General features: G+C 48.8%; 1 protein-coding gene across 2 annotated transcripts in view; it reads right to left on the reverse strand.

The window, feature by feature from the left end:
* The window catches only part of LOC146869559 (E3 ubiquitin-protein ligase TRIM39-like), a 185,518-nt gene that overhangs the window by 45,333 nt on the left and 119,959 nt on the right, over nt 1-20,226 (reverse strand). For both annotated transcript variants that reach the window (XM_085606158.1, XM_085606149.1), the window contains 3 exons: nt 7,181-7,290; nt 4,900-4,920; nt 4,784-4,810 (listed from right to left, as the gene is read on the reverse strand). In XM_085606158.1, coding sequence (XP_085462284.1) covers nt 4,784-4,810; nt 4,900-4,920; nt 7,181-7,290 — 158 coding nt within the window. The remainder of the gene's footprint in view (nt 1-4,783; nt 4,811-4,899; nt 4,921-7,180; nt 7,291-20,226) is intronic.

Genomic DNA, 20,226 nt, shown 5'->3' on the forward strand with positions numbered 1-20,226 from the left:
TAGAGTGGAGTGACACGTCAGACTAGAGTGTAGCTGCGTGTTGTAGAGTGGCATGCAGTGACGTACAGTGGAGTGGTATATGCATGGTGTGGTAGTGCACTGCCATTAGAGTCGACACATTTTCAATTGAAATGACCATTACATTTCCACAGACCTACAGTTTTACTGATAAAAGTATAAAGGCTACAAACGTCATATAGTGTATTGATTTGTTTTGATCGTATTAAAATATTTGTTTCCAACACACTTCAGAAATACAATTGTTTTTATTTCATTTGTGCTTTCCTAATTTGGATATATTTTAAACTATCTGCATGTTTTATTTACAGGCATTTACATTTTATTCTGTGCTAGAAAAAAGTCTTTCCTTGCACAGCAAGACTGTCACATAAATGTTCTCACTTTGAAGCCAGAGGAAGAAAAGTAAACATCAAGCTCCCTCAGATGACAAAGCCTGAAGAATAAAGTAAGTAGGCTATGCTCCACAGAAGGGATGAACTCAACCTGGACAGCCTAAAATAAATAAAGCCAACAAATAGAAAGCAAGCAAAGTGAGTTACAAAACACAAAGCCAATGGTAAACAATGGGCGGAAGGCATTCCCAGGGAAGCTTTTAGAATGTTCCCAAGAAGTTGTTAGCAAACGAGACAGCTGTTCTGTCTGGTAGGCTTTGACCATTGAGGTCAACAATGCATGAAGCGTGGCAAACAGCATGAAGTTTGGTGGTCATAAGATGGGCTGCAGAAAGGCAGAAGGAACACAAACTTTAGAAAGGGGCATCAAAGAGGATATGGCAAGGTGTAATGGGCCATAGTGCTAGAGGTGTGGGACAACAGATTAAGATCACAAGGGAAATGGTGCTCAAGGAAGGCATAAAAACATTTGCAAAAGTGGACAGGGAAAGAAAAGGACAGTAGGGGTTCAGAATATCCAGAAAGAGGTCCCTAAGGATTGCACTTGGAAAGAAATAGGGCACAAGAGTCAAAAAGGATGGCATAGTTACTGTGGGCTAATGGGGCATATCTGCCTCCATCCCCGGAGTTGGTCCTAACAGGCCTCCACTCCAGACGTGTGTCCTGACTGGGTCTATATGGCAAATGATCAATATCAAGGTGGAGAGAGAGGAAAAGGACTATAGCCAGTTCACTTCCCCTAGGAATAAATGTATGTATCAACAGGAACTCGCTACCAGGTAGAAGCTCCTAGTGTATGTTTGTTAAGGGACAACACACTTGTGTTTCAAGAAAACCCTCTCTCACCAACCTAGTTGGTGACATGCTTCATCATCGGGTCCCACCCAAGTCACTGAGTGCACCTAGGGTGTGCTTTGACGCCTGGATACAGCGGAGCAGGTTTTGTGCAGCGAGTGTGCAGTGAAAGTGAGAGGAGTGTGAGCTAAAAAGCTGTCCAGAGTGTCCCAGGTTACACAAAAAGACTATTTTAATGTTTGGGCCCTGGCCAGTGGTTAAAAAAGAGAGGCAGATATCAGTGGAGGTCTTTAGTGGCTCCGATATCCTTTTTGGTCAACATGTTTCAGCCAGACTCTCAATATTGGGCTGCTTTCTTCAGGACCTTATGTGCGTTAATTTTAAGAGGTGGTCTAAAGAAATAGTATATTAAAGACCATCTATGTGACGCACACGCCAAGGTGCGTTATATGTTAGAGGATAGTTTCCTCTTGCGGCGCATTTCTCAGAGATTCTCTGGAAAATGCCCCATGAGTTCCGTATGGGGGCCCGACCTACTGTGACACATTCGTCAAGATCAGGGACCCGTCTCCCTACCTATTGTGGCCACATCGGAACTCCGTCGACGGAGGCGTCGAAGCACACCCAAGGAGCACTCGGTGCCTTGGGTGGGACCCGATGATGAAGCATGTCACCAACTAGGTTGGTGAGTGAGGGTTTTCTTGAAACACAAGTGTGTTGTCCCTTAACAAACATACACTAGGAGCTTCTACCTGGTAGCGAGTTCCTGTTGATTTATACATCTATATGGCAAATGCCATCCCAAAAGGGCTTCAAATGCAAACACCATGTTTCCTGGATAAAAACTCTAGTGTTGCACTCTGTGAATCGGTGGCATCTTAGAACTTTGAAAAAAAAACTTAAAGTGTATAACTATAATTTCAGAGTACCTAAATACAAACAATAAAGATCCAATGGACAAAAATTTAACTTCACCCATCCCTGACATATTAGAAAAGAGATGCATATATTGACAACAAAATCCCCACCTGAATCCTACGCCTATTGCCACTTCACATCCTGCCTTCTCAGATAGTCACCCCGCCCGACACCCTTTCTGTTCAAGACAGCAATTTATAATGATAATGCCATACACTTCCATTCACATTCATCAGTCCTGCAAATTCAATTCCCTCCCATGCTACCTCCTCTTACAGAAGATACATCAGGAGTTATATTTACTCAAGGAGGCGCCTCACAGACCAGGACACTACCTATTGAATGCAGGTCCCTAAGATTATTTTTTTTTAACTAGGAGGAAGCATGCCACCAAGTAAGTTGTGTCGATGGTGGTGTGCATTTTAGCTCTTGAGAATGGCAACCTGATGCTACTGTCCTCTGTCCTCCCAGAAACCATAGAGTGAAATACCCAATTATGTGTCTTCCATCCTCAACCACACCCTAGCACGCTCTCAAAACAGTCCTCATTAGATTTAATCAATGGTCGCCTTTCCATAACGGTCAAATCACCAGCACAGGGTCAACCCATTTGTACTGACAGTCTACATAAGACTGCCATAGGTATGAAACGACAGCTCCGTGGTGAAAACTTTCATTTAGACCAGGACGTGCCCAAGCATCAAACTATTAATAAAATGATCAGTGCTTTAGATACAAGTAACCACCTCCAGGCTATGCAAATACATTCAGCCATTAGTGCAAGGTGCAAGCCGCGAGGTAGCAGAAAGGCCTTCCCAAGCAAAGTTCGGGGAATCCAACTTAGGCTGAGATGAGGAATAGAGTGACACTGAAATGGTATAACCTACGCCAACAAAGAATTTACACTACCACAAATAGCAGATCAAGTCTGCAACAAGGAAATTACACTGTCTCTGGGAATAAAATGGGATGAGAGACTGGCACTCACTGGAAGACACACACCGGTGTGCGGAATAAAATGAAAAGAACAAATGAATGCTCATACTGGTAGAGAGTGAAATTGCCACATAGCAATCAAGTTGCTTGGCCCAATGAACGCTCTAATTTGGAGGAAATTCACTGGAACCAACTGCTGGTACAGAGTCCACATGAAACCGAGGGCCCAAGCTCTTGCTTGTAGAAGAATCAAGAAACTCAGTGTGCATAAACAGTGGAAGTCTAAAGGACACCCTACCAGAAGAGGGGTCAACAGCCTGCTTAGACACCTTCATATTACCTCCAACTGCCAATATCTTCTAGCGTGACCCACCACAAAGAGGCCTGAACAGGGAGTCGAGGACTTGAGAAGAAGGTTAAAACAATGGCACTTACTTCAACTACAATAACGAACAACCAGCAAGCAACAGGTTAAAAATGTTCAAGTACCAAACGGGGGCAAAAGCCACAGTAATCAAACAACAAAGTAAGATGTTTCCGGATGATATCATGAGACCATCTAAAGAGGTGGCATCTGTCCACCCAACACTGGAACGCACACTGGGATACATCACTTTAAAGGGTTGGTGTTTCATGACATCTTATCAAATACGATTGGAAGCTTACTACCTTGGAATAAGATGAGCTAGCCAATGGGTTTTTGAAGAAATATTTTAGGTAAACAGCCCTGGTTCTCCAACTACCATTCAAACTGAATCCCCCACTAACTAAACAAACATTGGCCAACAGGTCTTGCCTTTGACACCTATTGGCTTTGTCACGGGTTTTTAACCATGATGTACAGCATCTCTGATGGGCAGGAGTAGCCACTGGTGAGAGAGCACCGTGTAGCGGGAGGTGGAGAAGCATATGGGTGAGAAAGCAACAGGAGGACACAAGAAACAGCATAACATGGAGGCAGGTTGGGAGAAGCACATGGGTGACAGTGAAAAGCATGGAGCGCAGAGGGAGTCAAATACACAAGGGAGACAGCTGGAAAACACATGCAACTTGTGCTTGAAAAACAAGCAGTGGAACCATGTAGGCCAGCCATTCAAAAGAAATGGTGAAGAGGCAATGCTCTACGGGTGGGACAAACACAAGTTTGAGATGGTAGGACAAGATTAAGTAGCAAGCAAATGAGACTGACAGAAAAGTGAACCAATGATAAGCAATGGACGGCTCCAAGCATCTGTAAGTTCTCGCGAACCCCAAAATGTGCCATTTGTAACCAGACAGCTGCACTCTCTGGTCGATGTAAAAGAGCCACTCAAACAAGACCAGAAGACATTTTATGCAATGTCGAATTATAAAGCTGCATTCCTCATATCAGAAGGTGCATGGGTTAACAATTGACGTTTGAAAGCCAAAGAAATATTTGTACTTTTTTTTAGTTTAATAAACTTTTCTTACATTTTCCCTATACTTTACCACAAGGTGACTCCACAGTCATGCTGGAGATCCCCAAATGGTAAAGTATAGACAAAATGTAAAACTGTTTATTAAACTTAAAAAAAATCGTTTTATAGTAAATATTAATGTAAATTAATTTAATATATTTATTTTAAATCTAGAACTAATTAAAAATGCTATAGCACTATCAACTTAATATTGAGTTAAGTATCTAGTTTCATGTTTCTATACACTTCTTTTTAGTGAGTATAAATCTGAATGTTACTCACATACACAGCTTCGTACATATCTCCATTCTGAAAGGAAGAAGAAAATGAAAGATCTGTGAGAGCAAACAGTGGGAATAATATTAAATAAATACATTTTTAATAATTCTTAAACTTACCGAGTTCAGCACGAAATGTTTCTGTAATTAAAAAAAGACTTTACATTAGATTCATACAAATGTATACTTTTCTTACTGTCTTCCGAGTTACCCATCTAACACCTCTCAACTCACTCTAATCCATCCCATAATTCCTCACTCCACTTTTCCCATCCACTCCCCCACCCAACACCACTCACCTTCGCATATCAACACACTCCCCTGCATACCTCAACCTACTCTCCAATCCACCCCACACCCCGCTTGGATGTCCACACCTGATTCACATGTCCATCCAAACCACACCCCTTTCGGTTGTGCTCATCCAACTTCTCTCTGCCACCCCCCCTCCAAAACCCCACAGACCATTTTAACCCAGAGGAGCCTGGTACTGTCGTTTCTAAATAGATCCTTGATGCTGCTAAATCCCGAACAGTGGCTAAAGCCCATATTCAGTGCTTATGTTACACCAGTTCATATGGCCTCTTGGAGCTCTACCGTGTTCCCTATCAGCATGCTGTCCTGGAGCATCGTGGGAGATTTCCTGGGCGCTACAAGAAACACGCAAAAGGTGATGGGGGGCTGATTGAAATAAGTCTACCCACTGGCAATAGCTCGGGGTACCACTCCAACCCATGGTTCTTTTGCTCATCATGCGACCTCAGTTTGGACCCAGTCATATGCAAATCAGTTTTGACCGTGCCACAAGTGGGACAGGTATGCCCAGACATGGGTCCCCCTTCTCACTGTGTCACTAGAACCAAGAAGTACCCGGCGGATGCGCCTGTAACTAGGGCGAACAGCTTGAAAGCAGTGGCTCCGTTTTTCACATGAATGCGCTGCCCCCTGGGCAGTGCGAGTCCGCGGCTGCCCTGGGAGAAGCGCATTCCATGTAATAGCGAGCAGTTTCCCTATTTGCGCCCAGCACACCTGTTTTAAGGTGCTCCGGGTGCAAGCACGGAAAGTGCGTCCTTTATCGCTGATGTCCCTAATGTTCACAATATCCTTTGTAACAGACACATGCCCTGATGCAGAGACACAATAGGCATGTACATACACATGGGGGGAGTGCACGATGTACGCACAAAACTGGGGGGCTGCCAAATATGCCTGTGCGATGCAACATAACATGCCTACTAGGACTGCTAACCAAGACGAAATAATCAAACGTTAAGATAATAGAATTGGGGTTGAGTATTGCGGAAAAATGTATTGGGGTGAAATGGAAGTGGGCGGCTCCCCCCACTGTGAAACAACAGGAAAAAGAACTGCTGAAGTGGATCACAGCGGAGTGTGGGGTCCGAAGGAAACTCCGAGGTGGAGCGGACAGTCAGGGAGGCACACCAGGATGAGATCTAGTGGCTTCTGAGCTAGAACAGGCTGAACGAGATGAGAGCAGCGCGAGCCGCGATGACGAGGACATAGCGCGAGGCTCGAACAGCTCACCAATGGGAAGTGAAAGGCGCGCGGGAGGAAGTGAAAGGCGCATGGGGAAAGTGTGTGGTGCAAGGGACAGTATGAAAACTGTTATACGACTGGTAGGGTAGAGATTGTTTATTATTCAATGTATGCATGACGTTGTTGCTTGAAAACCAATTAAACAAATATAATAAAAAATTGCCTCCAGTGATAGGCAAGAAAATAGTAACTGCAAAGCATGGAAATATATATTTTTAATATTAATAGGTTCACAAACGCATCTCTGTAGTTTATCTGTGCCAAATATAGAATTAAAGGAACAGAAATTCCATTCTGGGAGAAAGGAGGGAAGGACAAAGCTCAAACATGGGTGCATAATTATCTGCCAAGTTGAACAGGGAGAATGGGATTCAGGAGCTCCAGTTTTAGGACACCGAGTATCCCAGCACTAAAGCCTGTGGTATATAATGTTAGGATGCGGCGATGAAAACTATACATCAATAGACTCCCCATCTGTAACATTCATAGCAGCAAGCGCCATGGACGACCCTTCCAACAATTCAGCAAATTCTCAGGGGACCCCTTTGTTCCTCTCACATTACACTTCATGGTGCTTGCTCTTACTTCTATCTCTTCTCTTTCACTTCACTCCTTCTGCGATCTCTTGTTCTCACAACTCTCTTCTCAGATTCTCAACCCTCTTTATGAGGCCTTTCCACAATGCTGCAGGCAAATTTAACGGGCAAAGGACAGCACCTGCAGTAATGGTCGCTTGTGCATGTAGAGTCCCATCGTTCAGATGCAGGAGTGTCCAGGCTCTCTGTACATCCTCCCCCTTGACTCTTCTTCCCAGATGGGCTTTGCCTCACAATCTAATGTTTACCTTTTAATTCCAGGAGCTTCTCTTGAAGGGAGGCGTGTTTTCCAATGCTTTGCACAGGCTTTCCTGCAACACTGCCTTCCTCTGGTGTCTGGATCTTCATATTAGTGCACCTGTGGATTGGAGAACAATGTTGTGAATGACTCCATCTCCACAGCACCCTCTGCAACTCTGTAGGTACTGCAGGATCTCGCAGAAACTATACGTTCTTTCATGAGTGTGGCATTCCAGCCTGCACCTTTACTCTGGAAAATCCCTTTCTCAGTGTCCTAAGGCAGCTAGTGGGCAGCAACTGTGGTTGGACACTGGACTATGCACGTCAACTGCATAACCAAGTTACTCCATTTGTACGTTTGACTGACCAGTAGCACTGCATAACCAAGTTACTCCATTTGTACGTTTGACTGACCAGTAGCATTTTGATAAAGCATTTAAGACTTAGGGCCTGATTATGACTTTGGTTGTCCTCCGAGGACTGCCAAAGCTATGCTCACACCACCAGTCAGATTACGACTGTAATTCTTGGAGGGCAGATGTGCTGTGGCAGTCACGTGGCAGCGCCTCTCTAAGGCTAATAAGAGAAACATAGAAAGGCATCGCCAGTACATTCCTGCACAAGAAGGAATGCACCATGTCGTGGTGGGAATTGGGGTGCAAAAATACAGTGGCACAGTCCATGCACCCCCATGCACAGAGGCACAAGGGGGCCCTTGGTTGCCTCACGACCACCCTTTTTCATGGTGGTCTCACCGCCATCAAAAGGATGGCAGTGAGGCAACTTGTAATAGGCTTGGCAGGACAGCAGCAGAACTGGCAGCATATTGCAGCCTCTGACCACTGCGCAACTGCCGCAGGATCATGGATCTCCGGCGGTTGCAGCGGTCCTTTGCCGGATCAACACACAGTCATAATACTACAGGTGGACCACCACAGCAACTACGGCGGAGCTGTAATCAGGCCCTTAGTATCCACTGCTTAATCTTTACTATAGCCAAATTCTACCTCATACTGTCAAATGCTTCGGACTGATTAGCTATTAAGAGATAATTTACTTCCTTTCCATTCCCCTTCACTATTCCAGCCCATAATTTGCTGCAACAGGTAAGGGATCACCATACACACCATGGAGTAATGTGATTGCTGATTTGCAGCAGACAAGCTTCCTACCATGTGATCAAATTTGTTTTAGGAATAGATAAACCGATTTTGGGTGGATGAAGGCGAAAAGAGTAAAGAGCAGAACTTGAGGCATTAGTTTAGGTACCGACAATTAAAAAGATTGTCAGTCATTTGAGAGGTCAGCAGTCATGTCATCAAATATGGCATTTAACGTCACCATCAAGAAGACCAATAATATTTGTATTGTTCACATGACCTCCACATGAAATTTGAAATGTTATTCTGTTCACCACAGGTAAACACAAGAATTCACAGAAACTGAATATCTCTGTAGAACGGTCTGCGACCATAATCCATTATAGATAAGCTGTGAAAAAGTCAGGCCAAGAGGAAAAATATGCATCTAACAATTATAGCCAGCAGCCCAAGAAGATCCCACTTTTGGCAAAATAATTGGGCAAGAGATTCAGCACTATGCCACAAAACATAATGACACTGCTTTCAGTGACTTTGTGAAGTGGGAACCATTTCATGTTGTCATCAGAGGATGCTGTATTAAGGCCTCATGAAATTAAGAGAGAACTTTTACAAGACATAACTAAATTGAAAAACAGCCTACGATAACTGGAGTGAGAGATGATCCAACATGAAAAGAGGATTTAACAACTACAAAGCAACACTATGTGGTCCTAATACAGAGGTTACAATGCTTATATCATGGCACATGTGTCACTAGGATACACACTAAAGTAGAGTAGGATTGAAAGATGCTAGCCTGGGTGATGAGACCAGATGAGGAGGAAACCAATAATGTACATAAGAGACACAACTGTAGACACTGTGAAGATAGACAAAGAAAATCAAGCCAAGCATTTGTAAGGTTCTACTGTAGATCATTTGGGAGAGACTCTGAGGTACTGGATCATTTGATATTGAATTGCATGAGAGGCAGTCTTACACACATTGACAAGAGAACTCACTGTGACACTAGTGATCCCTGTGACAGTCCAAGGCATATAAATTCAATGAAAGGAGCTTGTGAAAGAGACGACTCCTATAGCAGAAGGGCTTCCAGTTGAGAATTATACACCGTGTACATGGGTATGCTAGGCCACCATCTCCAAGAGCTTTACACCAAATATTTGTAACAGGCATGCTTCTTTCATTGACCAAAGAAGCACTGATGATGTCCATACTTCAGCTTAATAAGGAATCCGTAAACATTAAATCCCTTAGGTGACTTACCAGGACACAATACGTTTCCGAATATTAAACGATTATTCCACATGACGGAAGGAGCTCTGCAATATATTTAAAGTAAGCAGTAATCTCCTGAGTTTGAGAGAACTCTTAAGGAAATAGTTCCCTACTATGCACCTCCCCAACTGCTAGGGTGAGAATTGGTGAGCAGACGCCTGAATCTAGCCGCATATGGACGAGCACGAGATTGGGGTGCTCACTCTCACCCCTGATATTTGCTTTGCCCATTAAACCACTAACAGATAATATGCATCAACAGGATCAGTACAACTTAAGGGAGTGAACCACATGATGTAACTGTACGCAGATGCTATCTTATATGCATGAGATGTAGCAAGTGGTCGGAGGCCATCTATCAGTATGATAGACTCTCTTGTCAGCATCTGAGTCAACTGGCAAAACTCATGTTTGTGCCTTATGTGAGTTGGCTTGAATTATAACTCAGAAACATGTCAGGTAGACTCGGGGCCATTCCATTATCTAGGAATCATAAGGAATATGCTACTTACCAGTATGCATCTGTTCTTGGCATTTAGAGCTGCAGATCTACACACTTTTGCATAGATCGCCATCTGGTGTTGGGCCCGGATGTTTGCAGTTTGTTTTTCCTCTTGGAAAGTCTTTGGAAGTCACGAGATCAGTGACTCCTCCTTTGGATCGTATTGCGCATGGGCTTCAGCTCCATCCTCAGATTGTTTTTCGCCAGCAGGGAAAGATGGAGCGTAGTAATAACAGTGAAGAAACCCATGTGTGTGTATCTAAATAAGATAAACTGGAACAGATACAGGTAGGCGGGGAGCCGGGTGGGCGTGTGTAGATCTGCAGCTCTACATGCCAAGAACAGATGCATACTGGTAAGTAGCATATTCCGTTCGAGGCATATGAGCTGCAGATTACACACTTTTGCATAGATTATATAGCAGTTGCCAACCTTAGCGGCGACCACCCGTATCTGTTGCAGTGGTTTGAAATAATGTTTTTAATACAGCCCACACTAGCTTGTTGCGTAGTTTGCACATCTACACAATAGTGTTTGGTGAAAGTGTGCGGTGTTGACCATGAAGCTGCTTTGCAGATATCATCTAATGGAATGTTCCCTAAGAATGCCATGGAAGCCCCTATCTTTCGTGTAGAATGGGCTCTAGGGGGAACAGATAGTGTTCGTTTTGCTTTGTGGTAGCAAATATGAATGCATTTTACAATCCACCTAGCTATCCCTGATTTTGAGATGGGGTTGTGTGGTGGAGAGAAAGAGACAAACAGTTGTTTGGTCTTGCGGAAAGGTTGTGTTCTCTCGATGTAGTAGAGTAAGGCTCGTTTGACATCTAGTGTGTGCAGAGCCCTTTCTGCAACGGTTTGTGGTTGCGAGAAAAATACTGGTAGTTCTATAGATTGGTTTAGGTGAAAAGGGGAAATGACTTTAGGTAGGAATTTTGGGTTGGTACGGAGAACAACCTTGTTATAGTGCATTTGAAGAAAGGGTTCTTGTATGGTAAATGCTTGTATTTCACTGACCCTTCTAAGGGAAGTGATGGCTACAAGGAAAGCTGTTTTCCAGGTTAGGAATTGCAGTTCGTATTTGTGTAAAGGTTCGAAGGGAGGCCCCATTAGCCTTGTGAGAACGATGTTTAAGTTCCACACAGGTGAGGGTGGTACTCTGGGAGGAATTATTCTTTTTAGGCCTTCCATGAAGGCTTTAATGGTAGGTACTCTAAAGAGTGATAGATGTTGCCTGTTTTGTAGGTAAGCTGCAATAGCTGCGAGGTGTAGTCGAATGGACGTATAGGCTAGATTACACCTTTGTAGGTGGAGCAAGTAGCCTATGATGTGTTGAATGGACACGTCCAGGGGATTGATGGTGTTGTTATGGCAATAGATAACAAAGCGTTTCCACTTGGCAGCGTAGCACGCTCTAGTGGTAGGTCGCCTAGCTTCTTTGATGACGTTCATACAGTCAGGGGGAAGATTTAGGTACCCGAATTCTAGGATTTCAGGAGCCAGATCGCAAGGTTGAGCTGAGCTGGGTCCGGGTGCCTGATCTCTCCATGGTTCTTGGTTAGGAGGCATGGTGAGAGGTGTAATTTTTGGTGCGGTACTACAGATAGTTCCAGCAGTGTGGTGTACCACGGTTGTCTGGCCCATGTTGGAGCTACTAGGATTAGTGTGAGGGAGTGTTGCTGTAGTTTGCGCACCACTAGTGAAATGAGTGGGAGAGGCGGAAAAGCGTACGCAAATCTGCCTGACCAGTTCATCCATATCGCATTTCCTTTGGATAATGGATGTGGGTATCTGGCGGCGAAGCTTGGGCATTTTGTGTTTTCGTGGGTGGCAAAGAGGTCTATCTGCGGATGCCCCCACATTTGAAAGAACGAACGAAGAACCTGTGCAGGGGTGTGGAATTTTTGAAAAAAATTACTTGTCCAAGGGACAAAGTGCTACAGAAATCTTCTTGTCCTGTAATAAAATCCACTTGTCCCCTTTACTACCCTAAATAATTTAGCTGCTGCTTTTACTAAATTGGTTACACCCTCCTAAGTAAAGTTGCCCTCCGCTTCTGCCCATCAGTAGTAAGCAACCACGCAAATCCCTTTACAGCAACCTATAAGCTTCCACATTCCTCTCACCATAAAGGCGAAACATCTCCTTTCCTCTCAATTACAGTCCATAACCCTTCCACTGACTCATCATAGGCTCCATCCCATCACCCTTTGCTTCTGTTCCTTCACACTGTAAGCTTCATGTTACCCATTTCTCTCAATACAGACCGAATAGTGTTATCCCCCCTCTCTCTCTCTCTCACTACAGGCCACCGGTTCCATGCCCTATTCATCCACTACACAGAATACAGGTGTCATGCTTGGCCCATTTGTCTCCAACTCGCTACATGTTCTATGCCCCTAGGGGAGAGTAATGCTGTGGCTCGTGAGCATGTAGCATAAAAGACACTGTTGGCAGACTTACTAGCCAGGAGAAAAGAGACAGATGGTGGTTGCAGTGAGTTCATAGAGTGGAAATATGTGGGACCCGAAATGGAGATGGGGGGGGCCTACAGTGATGAAGTAGTGTACAAGAATGCAGGAAGTGTGCAAAGAGTATGCTGGGAAGAGAGGTGGTCAGGTTTGTAGAACAGGAGTTGAGGCGCTAAGCAGGGAGTGAGCGGCAGAAGGAAAAATGAATGTGATGAGAAGGGACTACAGCGACTAACGACTGAAAGATACAAGACAAACGGGAGGCATCTGTAAGATTATGGGTTCACTTTTCTTAGCAAGTAGGCAGGGGTTGGTTTATTCCGGGCAGAGAGAGAAATTTGGTTTAACCCCAAATATTCTGGTTTATAGAAGCATCTTTCACCCCTGACTGCAGTAGGCCAACACCCTGAGAGGCTGAGGAAATCAGAATTAACAGCAAAAACACAACCAAAGGGGGCCTCAGAAACATAAAACCCAATAACCTACATATATTTAAAGCAAATAACCTCAAAATCAAGACACTGTCAATACTCGCAGTGTAACAGACACACTCTGAACTTGATTATTCTGGGCGAAAGTACCAAAAATGCAACTGAAATTGAAAATACTAAATATCTCCCTGCATATTTTGTGTACATTCACTGTAAAATTGCAGATCCCAGCACATGACTATCATATAATACAATGCACACTTTTGCCACTTTTAGCAGCTTTAATTATAGTTGATTAATCACAATGCGCTATTTTGAAATCAATTAATGTGTCCTGGGGTGGCTCATGAGAGACTTTTTGCTACCCGAATAGTCCCACTTAAGCGCAGATGCCGCTGGCTTCCTGCTTGACCCAGTAGTTGATTTAAAAGGTTTATCCCCTTCCAATGGATTAACCGTGGTGCTCTCATTCTCAGGTGAGCTACTGCTGCTATTCTCTGAGACTGCAGAGCTTGTAACTGCCACTTCATCTTCAGGCCCAGAAGCCTCTGAAACATCAGATAACGAAAATAACCTGTCCCCACAATCAAGAGAATCAACAGGGGCCTTAAGCCCACCTGTGGCATCCTTAGTTAATTTTTCGTGAGCCAGGACTATAATTCCTGTCTGAGCCACTGTCGAGCTGAGCAATATACGTAGAGGGAACAGTAAGACTGACTAGCCAAGCCAGGGACTGCATATATATGAGTTTTACCCCTCTCTCAGAGCCAGAGACTAGACTTAAACCAAGCTAAAGTGGTTATAATTACGGGGCGGGGCTGAGCCAATGAGGGGCTTAGTGCAGGCACCGCAGCAAAATGCAATGTTATTATCAGGATTAGAAGGGGTAGTATTAACATGAGGGGCCGTCACAACAGAATCCACACCGGACAAGAAAATAAATAAAAAAAAGACATGCCAACCCTCCTCATTCAGGCGGGAGACTACCGATTTCAAGGCTAGTCTCCCGCCTCCCGATTCAAGCATCCAGAAGCCTGAGTCCTCGGGGTTTCAGCTGACAGGGCTTGGTAATGTGTAACGTGCTAATTCTTCCAGCAATAGTCAGAGTGGCGATGTGGGGGCTCTAGAAGGGGTGAAAAACCAACAAAGCCGGATTAACAAGCGAATGGTCTTTTAAAGACCTCTGAAGTACTCTGGGGCTGCTGTGTGTGTACCCGGGAAGCTAACACACACGGGGGGGGGGGGGGTTGGTGTATGCACTGCCAGGAACCTGCCAGGCCAGTGTACAACACTTGCGTCACCCTCTCTCTGCCTGCCATTGCGCTCCATGCTTCTGAAAGGTAAGAAAAAAAAGTGCATTTGCGTTTCAAATGTCCGATGCTGCAGCAGCACACTTCCAAAGCCCATACATGACAGTAACCCGATTCAAGGCCCCATTCTCCCGATTTTTTTTCTAAAAAATGTCCCGCTTTGCTCTTCTGAAATGTTGGCAGGTATGACATACTGACCTGAGACTTGCATGTAGAGGGAAGACAGGGCAACTCCCTTTGCAGCGTACCCGCTTTAGTGACTACTTGTGTGCTGCTTGCTGCTCCTCTAGTGTGCATCCCCTGGATGTTCCCAGTGTAACCACGGCTCCCCCGTAGATTTACCATCTTGCCGTTTGTAAAAGTCGTTGGGGGGGAGGCGCGCTCTCAACACCAGCATCAGTAGTTAGTTCTGGCCACCAGTCACAGTAAAGAAACCCTCAATGGAAGGCTGCAGTCCAGAGCCTTAGTTACAGCCAGTCAGATCAGTGCTACTCCGTTTTCCGTGACGGTCTGTGCCTTTCCCGCCCTGCGGCCGCGCTGAAAAGGGGGGGGGAGGGATGTTGGCGATTTCTCATGTGAGAGCAGAGGCGGGGGCGCCGCCCCCCGCTATGCTGTTACATGCCGCATATCCATTTCCTTATGCCGGGTTTCAGTCTCCCCTGGCCCTGGACGATGCCATCATGTTCTCCTCACGTGTGAGGAGCTTCAGACAGCAGAGACCCTCCACCCGTTCCCGGATTTTACGTGACGACTTTGACGGGATTGTAGAGAGCGGCTCTTTCTGGTCGTCATTTGATCTGCAGAGCGGAAAACTTCCGAAGTGCCGATAATCTGCATTTGAGCTGCCGGGCCTGCCAAGCCCGCCGGTAACACAGACCAGACTGGTTACTCATGTTTGTACAACTCCATGTGAAAGGATAAGCTGCCCCCCACCGTAAAAGGATCCTCTAGTTACTCCTCCACCCCTTACTATGAAAGGATGCTCCAGCAACCCCTCCCCAGCTGTAATGGCGTGCCTCGGGCCTATAAAGTAATCACTGCTGCACACAGGTGTGATGGTGGTGGTCAGTGCAATGCCTGCCACGCCCAGAGCCCTGGGCTTTTTATTAATGTACGTGCGTGCCGTCCGAGGGGACGTCGGGCTCACCCAACTCCGGCCACGCTATGGGGGCGTGATCCTAACACACGCGCACGGACCCTCGGGCAATGGTTTGGTCCATTGCGCCAACATTACATTCCTCCTTTACCCGGAACTGAAACCAAACGAAACATGTCGCCTAGCGCGACCCAACAGTTTAACGGTCTCTAAAAGTCTCATGGAAAACAAAGGAACAGTCTTACTTGGTTGTTTTGTTGGAGGGGCAGCCTTCCCTCACTCCAACGGTTGACAGCGAGCCACAAAGTCTCTGTACCTCTGGGATGGTCGCGGGCACGGGCGTAGATGGTACTTGCTCTGGCTGCGCCCATCCGGTGGGGTGAGAAACATGTCCTCTGAGCTGGCCGCTTCCACCGGGTCCGGGCGGCTCGGCGCCCCTTGTGGCACCTCTTCTCTCCCAGTTGGCGTAGAAGAATCCGTTCCGGCGCTCTCCGCCCCACGTGGCTCATCCGCTCTTGGGGGGTTCCGAGGGCCGGGAGACGGCATTGGGTAGTAGTCTTCAACCTCCGGAAGGTCTTCCTCCACTTCGCGCGGGACCCTCTTGAAGAACGACACGTTTCTAGTGACTTCTTCACCGCCTCTGACGGCTGTGACCAGGGTCCCTTGTACATTGGTGACAGTCCATGGGGCCAGCTCGAAGGGCAGGCGGAATTTCCCTTCGGGGTGTCGGTCTTTCACTAGCACCCGGTCGCCGATTTGGATTGTACTGTCCGCTGCTCTCCTCCTCCGGGAGGCTTCTTGGTTCGTTTTTTAGTCGACTTTCTGTGGAGCGATTGGGTGGGTCTGGTGATGACTCCCACACGGGGTGGTGCGGGATAGTGTCCCGGATCGCTCGGCCCAGACACAGGTTGCTCGGGGGGACCCCGGTGGTGCAGTGGGGCGTCAGCCGGTACTCGCGCAGGAATTGGTAGAGGGCTAGCTCTACGTTGAGGCCATCTGCTAGGGCAATCTGAATAGTTTTATTTAGAGTCCTCATCAGTCTCTCAACCTCTCCATTTGCTTGCGGCCACCTCGGGGTTATGCGTCGGTGTTTGATGCGGTGGGATTGCAGGTACTCAGCCAGCTCTGTGCAGTTGAACGGTGGACCGTTGTCCGTGCGCAGCTCACTTAGGAGTCCATGGGTGGCCATGACCTTCTCCAGCTTGGGGATCACGTCCGCTGCGGCTGTTGAGGGAACGATCTCCACCTCGGGGTACCGCGAGTAATCGTCTACCACTACTAGCATGTATCGCCCTCCAGGTAAGCTGCCAAAGTCGGCACTGGCTCGTACCCACGGGGAGGTCGGGCCGTCTTCAGTGATTACGGGTGCTGGGGGGTCGGGTAGGCTGGTCGCCAAACACACTGGGCACCGCTGGACCGTATCTTCTACCAACTTGTCAAGTCCCGGGAACCAGAGCTTGCACCTGAGGCGATTCTTCGACTTGACGATGCCTTGGTGAGCGCCATGCGCCTGGAGGGCGGCTTGTTGAGTGAGGCTGCTGGGCAGTACCAGGCGGGGGCCTCTCAGGAGACAGCCTTCAGGGGACACCGACAATTCGTTCCTGACGAGGTAGAGCGCCTTCAGTGATGCTTGAGCCTCGGGCGTGCGAAAGGACGACGGGCTTTGGAGCGGCTTCCAGTTTCCTGACGCGACCGCTCGGATGGCCATCTGAAGACAGTCGTCCTCTTTGGTAGCCAGCGCTACCTCCTCTAGGGACATCGGCAGAGGTCGGGACCTTTCCACGATCATCCGGACATACTCCTCGGTGGCGGCCGCCTCCGTGGCTTCCACGTCCGTGGCCGGGCGGGCGGGCGTGCCTGGACAGGAAATCTGCTGGATTTCGGGCGCCTGGTCGGTACTCTACAGTGAATTGGAATTCTTGGAGCTGGAGGACCCATTTCTCTATCCGCGGGGGAGGGCGTGATGACGAGCCTTGGAACAGCGGGACTAGGGGTTTGTGATCAGTGATCACCACAAACGGGTGTCCATACAGGTAAATGTGGAAGTGGCGGCACCCCCACAGGATCGCAATGGCCTCCTTCTCGATCTGCGAGTACCGCTGCTCCGTCGGCGTGAGGGTTCTGCTTGCGTACGCGACGGGGGCCCACTCTCCACACCTCTGCTGCTGGGCTAGCACGGCTCCTAGGCCTGTCGGGCTGGCGTCTACTATGAGTTGTGACTCGAGCCGGGGGTCGAAGTACGCCAGGGTGGTGTCAGCTGAGAGCGCCTCTTTGGTTCTCTGGAATGACTCTTGCTGTGCTGGGCCCCACTCCCAGGTGGCGGAGGCTTTGGTGAGGTCGCGGAGGGGCCCAGTGAGGTCAGACAGGTCTCGGATGAACCTCCCGCAGTATGTGACCATTCCAAGGAAACTGCGGACAGCTGTCACGGAGGTAGGCGCGGGGGCCGTGTGGATGTCCTTGACCTTATCCGGATCCGGGCCTATCCCTTGGTCGGAGAATCGGTACCCGAAGAAGCTAATGTCTTTACGCAGAAAATCGCATTTGTCTCTGTGGAGGGTTAGGCCTCGTTCCTGCAGCCGGGAGAATACTGCTCGGAGGCGTCGTATATGTTCATCCAGAGTTGGGGCGTGGACGAGAATGTCGTCGCTGACGTTTAAGACGCCGTCCAGCCCTTGCAGGACATTCTGGATAATGTTCTGGAACACCTCCGCTGTGCTCGATATCCCAAAATTGAGCCGGGTGTAGCGCCAGAGGCCGGCGTGCGTGGAGAAGGTGGTGATTGGGCGGGAATCGGGGTGCAAGGGGATCTGGTGATATCCTGATCTCAGGTCCATTTTGGAGAACCATCTTGAGCCCGATAGCTCTCCAACGATGTCGTCGATGGTCAGCGTCAGGTGGCGCTCGCGCCTGATGGCCAGGTTGGGGATGCGCATGTCCACGCAGATCCGCACTGCATCCGGCTGTTTCGGCTTTTTCGCCACCACGATGGGTGACACCCATGGGGTGGGTCCGCTCACCCGTTCGATAATTCCTGCTGATAATTCCTGCTTGCTCAAGTGTCCGTAGTTCTGCTTCCACTTTGGGTCATAGGTGGAACGCGATGCGTCGGTGCCGGAGCGCTACCGGGGCGACTGTCCTGTCGATGTGGAGGTGTATGGCGGGTCCTTTGAGGCACCCGATTCCGTCAAACAGGGCCGCATGCTCCTGCACCAGATGGTCTAGGTTGCTGGTTTGGACGGTGAGTGCAAAGTGGATCAGGCCCAGGTCTTGGGCTGTTCGGCACCCCACCAGGAATCCCGTTCCTTCCTGTGACACGTATATTTTGGTTGGCAGCCGAGTGGTGTCGTGGGATAGGTCTGTCCTGAAAGCCCCGCACAGGCGTAGGGGGCGATGGGTGCCGTAGGCGTACACTTGCACCCTCGTTGGACGGAGTGGTGGTGCGCTCCTCAGCGTCCGGTACACGCTGGCCGCCATCAGGTTGATGGAGGCACCGGTGTCGATCAGGGCAGTTACGGCCTGGTCCTGTACCGTGATTGTGCACATGGGTCCGGCCGACGGCGTCGCTGTCAGGGTGTTGAGCATCCGCACGACATGCACCGAGGCTCCATCCGCCTCGTCGTCGTCATCCATGTCGCTGTTAGCGGAGGTGCTGGGTAGGGGTGCCAGCTGTCTCACCCTCCTAGGCGGGCCTCCTTGCTTCTTTCTTGACGTGGACAGGCATACACTCGCAAAATGGTTAGCTTTGCCACATGCGCTGCAGATTTTGCCTTGGGCCGGGCACGCTCCTTTATGTGGTGTCGCTCCTCCACACCACACACAGGCTCGGCTGGGAGACGGCTGGACAGGTCTCGGGCTTCTCCGCTGGGGATGCTTCGTGCGAGTGTCGGCTACCTCCGCTGTGATGGCGCACACCGGTTCCGTTTTGATTGTGACCGCCGGCTTCGGCTCCATGTGCGCGGCTCTGGCCTTGGACAGTTCCTTCGAGCGCCCTAGCGTGAGGATGTCACGCATGGGCATGTTGTCCGCCTCCAGTACCCTTTCACGGAGTTTGGACGACGCGCAGCCTTGGATGAACTGTGCGCGGATCTCGTCGTCCGCATCGGGGAGCGTGCACGTGCTGGCTAGTTTTTTCAACCTGGCGTAGAAGACGTCCACCGACTCTTCTGGGAGTTGGCGGGCCTAGCGGAGCAGGAATCGTTCATAGTCCGCGCTTGCGAACGGTTCAAAATACGCTGTGATGGCGTCGCGTAGCGTGGCGTAAGTCATGGGCGGCCCACCCTCCACCACGTCTTTAGAAATGTCATGGATCGCCTCACCTCCCAGGTGTAACAGCATGGCACGCCTCCACACAACCGCGACTTCCGCCGCCACGAAGTAGTTCTCCAAATGTTCTACCCATTTCTTCCATCGTGCGGCTTGAGACGTCGGGGTGCCAGTGACTTCGAAGGGCTCCAGGGGGGGCACGTTGGCCATGTTCGCCGAAGGTGGCAGCCGGGGGCGTCACCGACTCACTGCGAGGGCACACCGCTCACCCTGGCGGCAGGTCGAGTTGAGGGCCAGGGGCCGTCGGGGGGGTGCAGGGTCGACCAGGGACGTCCTTCACAGCAAAAACGGGCCTCACGCGAGATGCGTGAGGAACGGCAGGGCCGGGCCACGTGTTGCACGCGAGATGCGTGAGAGCCGGCAGGCGGGTCCCAGCGTTCCGCGCGCGCAGGCTCCGCAGAAGAGGCAGGCAGCCGGAGGGGAAGGATGCAGTCTTCGGTGCCCGGGGAAGCCGCCGGGAGCACAGGCAAACAGGTGAGGCCAGTGGGGGACCTCGCAGGGCAGCCAAGGGGGCCAGAGGCAGCGCGGGGGCCGGACCAAC

The sequence above is a fragment of the Triturus cristatus genome, chromosome 1_1, assembly GCF_964204655.1.
Source record: "Triturus cristatus chromosome 1_1, aTriCri1.1, whole genome shotgun sequence".
Taxonomy (NCBI): domain Eukaryota; kingdom Metazoa; phylum Chordata; class Amphibia; order Caudata; family Salamandridae; genus Triturus; species Triturus cristatus.